Raw genomic sequence first — 7054 nt, forward strand, 5'->3', positions numbered from 1 at the left:
AGTCTTGAAAATCAAGGACTCAATGGGAAAATCATTTCTTTCCCAGAACAATACTGAAGGTACATCGCTTATGGCGACAAGACGCAACGGTCCTCCTCCCTTCATTCGAACGCAGAGCGGAGGATTTGCGTCGCGTGGCAACGATCTCATCCTCCCCATTGCGGAAGAGGACGATAAAGCGGAGGAAGAGTTCGAACGCGCTGTTGAACGACAGGTGGAGTGTCCAGCCGGGAGCTTCAACGTCGAGATGTCCCAAGATGCGGAACAAGAGGAGCTCGATGAGTTAAATGACGTTATCGGACAAGAGGAAGGCGCCATCTCGTGGCGGAACCGCATGTCCCGGTCGAAACGCGCCGAGTCTGAAGATTCCGGTATTTCGTCAAACTTTTTCTCCAGTATTCGGCGTGGGTCGGGTGGAAAAACTGACGCCAGCCTCACAAACTCTGTGTACGGGTGCGACAGCGCCGCCAGTGGCAGTGACGGGGAAAGCTTGACTGATGGCAAGGTGGCGCTCTTGAATCCCACTGACATTGCCACGAGCGAGGGAAAGCCCCTAGTGAAGGGTGGCGACGCTGTGTAAAAGAAAAATAACTCATTTGTAGACCCACTTTCTTCAATCACCAGCTTCAAAACGCCGCGGAAAAAGAGTTGAACAGGGTAATCTGCTTGCCAAAAGATTCTCCCATAGTGTTACGTCACATCGAAAGCTTCGTTATTAAGTATCCGAATCGCCAGCGCTTGTTCAAGTCGTGATTTTGTGAATGTACCTAAATGTGGTAGTAGAAAGATTTCTACGCACTTTAAACACAACTAATGTGTGCTGCATATAGCATTGACAATTTTAAGCATTTTGTGAAGTGATCGTTACATTTTGACAACAACTTGTCCAATCTGCTATTTGTTCTTAGCTTATTGCATTTCGTCATGAAAAGTTTCTGTGTTTTGCTCGGCATACGATAAGATCACGTTATACACAAAAAATTTTATCACCATTCCATTGTAACAAAAACTCGGTGTCGTCTACAAAACCAAATTTACTGACGTGTTCGTCCGTGATTTTAAAAATGCTTGTGGTTGTTGTTTCCAGTACGGCATTTCCTACCTACACAACTCTCGTCAACTCGTTTCTGTATTATTTGACCAAACACACTGTTTTTCTGCAGCTTTTTAAATTTGTTATTAAGGTGCTCCCTCAAAGATGTATTGCTTGTTTGAATGCCACCACTGAACTCAAAACAGCCACAGAATTTTGGTATGATGTTAGCTCTAGTGTTTCAACCAAATGTGAACAAAGCTCGTTAAGTTTTCCACCACCTCCAAATTTGGTGCAAATAGACTTAACCTTCTCGCTAACCACCAGTTGTTACATTTTCCGAATTTTTTCACCTTCACTGATAACCACAATAAGTTTGCGTTGCGATTCAAAGCTGATCTGTTGATTATGGTTTATGTTGATATCACAGTAGGGTTGTCGTTAAATCTTGATGGTGCTTAAGTTCCGTCACGTTCTCAATCTCAACAGTTTCCTCTACCTTGCTCAACTTGCTCTTGCATCTATATTGTGTTGTTGTTGTTTTCTTGCGCCAAGTTCCATGTTGTCGCATTCGATTTCAAAAATATAGGTCTTTATCCATTTTGGGATGTTGTTTACGAACCACAGGATGATACATCTTTTCTGTATAGTTACATTAGGATCATTTGTTACCCTCAATGCTTTTGATCACAAACTGCATGACCAGAAAAATTTAAAGCAATCTCCCTGACATTGATTATTAAACAGAACTACGAATCGACTCAAACGTATTAACTATATTTCAAAAAGATCAACTTGTTACAAACAAAGTAAAACTATATCATGTAGCTTTTGTCGACCTCAAGTAGTACAGAAACGTAATATGTCAAAATAAATATTTAAATACGATAAACGTTAGTAATAATCCGTTTCGACTTTACATTTTAGATTGTGGAAATTTGAAAAATGTTTGTCAGTCGACAGCCATTGTCGTCACGACTTCTTACGTAGTTTTTGCCAATGTTTGAATTATACATGACTTGGGCCACAAAACGATGATGTCAACCTTTTACTCAAGATGGTTCCGTCAGTAATTTAATTACATTTGCGATATGCATATGTTTCACGGCGGATCAGTTGTTAAGCAAGCTTATTTAAAAACCCAGTCACAGAAAGGTACGAATTCACATGTCTAGAAAAGCTGTTCAGATTTATTTTCTATGGTTTTAGGGGTTTCACACTCAATATCTAAACCAGGGGTGCAAATCTGAGTCCGCAAAGACAAATTTAAGCGGCCGTGAAAATGTGCATTGAAGTGAATGTAATGGTGGCTGTAAATGAACTCATTTGCTAGAGTCTAGACATTTGGCTCAAAACTTTGGTCTGGATGCATTTTGTGAAACTGGTAATATGTAGTACCAAAACAGCAGCAATACGCGCCAGACTTTGTCTATTATGTGCAAACAACTTAACATTACAGATAGGGACTTCATAAGCAGTTAAGACTGATTAACAATTCGTCCAGCTGAAACAACGGATAAAGCAAAAAATGAATTTGAGTTTCAGCCACCAGTAGAAGAGATATAATGAGATAAAACCCTCTTTACATTAGTAATACATAAACTAAAAGCGCGGATACACTTGACAGCCGTTAGTAAATTAAGAACTATTATGTTGCCGTCATAGCAAAAAAGACCCATACATACACAAGCAATTATTTTTCTTCATGAAAAATCTGTATTTACTCACTGGTTTTAATATAATATTGCTGGGAAGCTTATGTATTGTCGCAAGTCATATCTGTGTGGGTGGCATTAGGCAAAGTTACGTCATCGGCACTCGAAAATTATTACAGCTTGGAAAGTTGAGTCTGTCCGAAATCCAAGGAGAACAAGGGTCGATTTACCACACAAGGGGATAGATCGTGAAAGTCGTCCGATCAACAGGAGGGCATTACATCGTTTTTTTTTCCCAATTCGACACGCGTCGTCGCCCGCGGGGTGTTTTGTCTGACAGGAACGGGCATTGGCCTATGGATTTCGCAGCGCCAGAATGGTTTACAGATTAACAGGCTCGCGCTGGCTGCAGGTGCTGACTCATAGAAGGCTCAATCAAATTCTAGACTTTTTATGTTCGCTGTGGTGAATTATGACGACTGTAGTTTGCAATGTTGATTGGATTTGCACTGATAAGAATGTGATCTTTGTTGATTGACAAGTGAACGAGTGCCAGCCACCGCAGCGGGGTGGTACGCCTACCCGCCTTACTTAGGGGTAGCCACAAACCTTGAGGCGTGGTTAGAATAGGATAAGCAGGCTGTACTAATGTAAGATTTTGTAGTGAACAAGACACGTTCTGAATTTGTCTGGAACAAAATAAACAATTCACTGAGAAATCGGTAAACTCGATTTCGGCTCAGACGCAAAAGACCAGACTAGAAACTTTGGACCGTTTTTGTCTCTTGCACTAATGCAGGTACTCAGGTTGAGTTTATTCCATGACTTCAGTAAGACTTTGAACGGGCGATCATAAAAAGCGAGTCAACTGTTAGCGGTTTCGATTGCTTTACCGCCAATAAAGCGAGCGTGCAGAGATTCTGTGCGATAGGATCAAACCGAGAAGCATGTTTGCGGTGTCTTCGCCGGCGCCAGAGTCTCCGTCAACGCTTGTCGTTCCTTGTTGGTCTTGGCAATGGTTCTCGGCAAAGCTGAAAGCCGATTCCAAACCTAAACCTTACTCAAACAGTGACGCAATTCTCGGTAGAAACTAGGAACACATCAAGTTTGCTGGGCTTAAGAATCTGGTTCATTAAATTTTGCACCGTTTCTTTGGTTAATGGTTTGCCATTTTTCACATAATATCAGCATTGTAAGCAACACCCTTCAGTGGTACAGTACAGAATGTTCTGTTTTCACTACAGGTACAAAGAAAAAAAAGAACTTGTTGCATAGGCTACTAAATTTTGCTGTCGATATTAATGAGTAGTTTGAACAACTTAATATTGCTGCCGCTTAAAGTTTGTTATTTTAATCGAGATTTGTAACTTAAGTCATGTGGTTTTCTTGAAAAGAAGAGCATTTGTTACCAGTCCTCGATTTGGCTTTAATGAAGATTGCTCATGAAAACAGGCTCGTAAGCGGCGCCGCCTTTGACATTTGCTTGGTTCGCCGTAAGCGTTTGTTGCAAGCATAAACAAGCGCATATCGCGCATTAGTGCTCTTTCGGTTTTTACCTGGGCCACAAACCCGTCAAATACACAAACAAACTCAGTTTTGGCATTTCTACCTTGACGCATTGCGGTCAATTTGTTTTTGGTTCATCTGTGCCCTTGCAGCCTAGATTGAAAGTTAGGGGCCGCAAGAAACCCACGGAAAGATGATTGCTAAGGCATCAGAAAACCGATAAGCGTGTTTGATATGAAGTGCTTGCGTTGCTTGTGGTATTTGCAATCGTCCGACATCAAACTAACGAGACAGGCGGTGCTTGCGTTCAAAGGCCGCGGTGGGCAATTCGATATTTCATACGTCACGCATGTGAGTGTTTTCAAAGGGCGAGTGTGACTTTCGTGTTGCAATCTAGTACACTGGGGTACATCGCATTAGCAAAAAAAGTGCCAGTCAGTTATAAATACGTGTGGGCACATACAACGCCCAGCTAAGTCTACAATACACATTGCCCTGCACGGGATTTAGCAATACAAATACTAGATTAAACAAATAGGACCCGGCACCCACGCAGTCAAATATGGAGCCCACAAAGCGCAATTTCGCGCCACGAGACGCTTATCTTCGTCGCTTGTTTCGAGCAACAAATACGTGCGGGTGATTGCGTGCTTTTCACGGAACCGTGGGTGATCGTGTATCTTCCATTTCCCGGTTAAATTTCTGTGGTCTGCCACAAAGAGTGGGTTAAACCGTTCGAGACGGAACAAACTGCGGTTGCCGGAAGTCGCATGGCACTCAAGGGCATCTGAGATGGTCCGCAGATACTTTGCTGATTTGATTTTGCGCCTGATTTTGTTTAGGCACATGACCCAGCGGATAACAACCGTTGCTAGACATTATTTGATTGTTTTTTACGGCGTTTGAACCCACGAGCTTACCTGGGACGAATTCTGATCAGTTGCCACGGGACTAAGTTATTTATGCACAAGCGGAAAGGAAAACTGTTAATAAAGTTTAAAACTCTTGATCAACTCAAAAATGCTTTAAGGCACAAAGACATATAGAGGATGGCGTTTTTACATCACAATTTGGCAGATTTCTGTGTAAATAGCTTTTCCTGTTGCCAAATATTTGCCTTCGGTTTAAAGAATACCCACAAGTGTTTGAATTTTCATTACTGGTAGCACACAATTAGGTTGATTCGAAGAAACAGAAAATGTTTGCCAGCAACGCAGGCCTGATGACAGAGCCGAGCAACCGCCAACGCCGACTGAAATCAGCCAAGAAACCTCCCCCACGCCCTGCCCAATTCCTGGTAATTCATGCAGCAAATTAGCCAGAAAACAAAAAAGCCAACATACTCCGCGTTGCGTGCTGCTGCTGCCGTTTGTAGGTTTTACGCCGGACCTTGTCACGTTTTACATCGCTGCGCACGCCCCACACGCACAAAACCACATTCCCGACATATTTAGTTCCTGCGAATCCCCCCACCAAAACGTTTGCAAGTCGATAGTTCAGATTGCATTTTAAGGCAATAGTCAGGAAAAGCAGGCGCTGCTGGATAAACATACACATCTTTGTAGCTAAAAGTAACTTTGTTCTGGTGCCGGGGGTGTGTGAGATGTTTTCTTTGGCATGAGGCTTAACGTGAATGACGTGCATCAACTCATTTGACCTTTGGCCTTGCGGCGCTTATTAAGTCGATGTGTTATTATGGCGAGAAAATGGTGGCTAATATTGACCTATTCAAAGCACCTCTGACATCGCGGGTTAGATAAGCAAACTTGGAAATAAACAGGATGAAGTGCAAACATTAATAATGGTCGAAATCTAAATTAAATTTTGCTTTGATAGGTAGACCAACGTTTTGCCTAGTGTTTGCCAAGTAATAAAAAGTTAAGGTTTACCAAACAACAGCATACGTAGATTTTCGCCTCGGCGCGTATCTGATTGCATACAGAAAACAACGCGTCGTTAATCACAATGAGATGGGCGCTTGGTTCTTTGAAATCCAAGCGCTTCAACCCAGGTTCAGACACGTAATTAACAAAGAATGCTATTGTAAATATCTCCAGGCGATTCCGAGTATCGAATAACGTAAACAACTGTTATTTTTGGAAGTGCACAAACGTGACTGGCGCAGAAGAAATGCTGGGATAAGCCACCACAAGTAGGTTTAAACTTAAAAAGCGCCTAAGGAACCTTGGACCATTGCGTGTGCAGTACGGTCTGGTGCTGACTGGTCTAGTCTGTGGGTGTCGCTAATTCTTGGTACGCAAATCGTGTATTAAGTAAAGTGGGTGGCGATGGAACGGAACGGAACCTGCAATTAACTATAGTTAAAGTATACTACTCGCATGTAAACTTATAAATGCCGGTGTTTGGTACCATTGTCTTGTTACTCGTATTGCTGTGTAAAATGCAGATCTCTGTCTTCTGCGTCAATACTTGTACATGCACTGCTAAGCATAAGAGCAGTTGATTGGCTAAAAATTTTGCAGAAAACAGTAGCAAACTCTGAGCAAACTAGTCATTGTCAATGTGGATAGACCAACGTCGATGATGGATAAAAATAGACACGAGAATCACGACCCCACAGCAAAAGCGAAGAGTTAACATCGTTACTTTTAGAAATAGCTGACAGAAGAAGTAGGTTTGAATAACCAGCAGATGAGTGAAAATTTTACACATGGAGTGATTGTAAGTAGCGATGGACAGTTAGAAATACAAGGGTTACACACTGACCAGACCTGCTGTAGTTGCAGTTGTTGCAGAAGTAAGAAAACGTCTCCAATTTGTCGATGCAGCTGCCCTATTTCAAAACATTGTCCTTACAATGTGGTCTGTGCGGGAACCGGTGTGTAATTCACAATTGAAA

The 7054-nt window shown here is 42.2% G+C and overlaps 1 protein-coding gene across 3 annotated transcripts in view; it reads left to right on the top strand.

Moving 5' to 3' along the window:
* Nucleotides 1-1634, top strand: part of LOC145224536 (parathyroid hormone 2 receptor-like) — a 34247-nt gene extending 32613 nt beyond the window's left edge. For all 3 annotated transcript variants that reach the window (XM_080091061.1, XM_080091058.1, XM_080091060.1), the window contains exon 17: nucleotides 47-1634. In XM_080091061.1, coding sequence (XP_079947187.1) covers nucleotides 47-580 — 534 coding nt within the window. In that variant the 3' untranslated portion in view covers nucleotides 581-1634. The remainder of the gene's footprint in view (nucleotides 1-46) is intronic.
* Nucleotides 1635-7054: the final 5420 nt, after the last annotated feature.

The sequence above is a fragment of the Phallusia mammillata genome, chromosome 4, assembly GCF_965637545.1.
Source record: "Phallusia mammillata chromosome 4, kaPhaMamm4.hap1.1, whole genome shotgun sequence".
In the NCBI taxonomy this organism is placed as follows: domain Eukaryota; kingdom Metazoa; phylum Chordata; class Ascidiacea; order Phlebobranchia; family Ascidiidae; genus Phallusia; species Phallusia mammillata.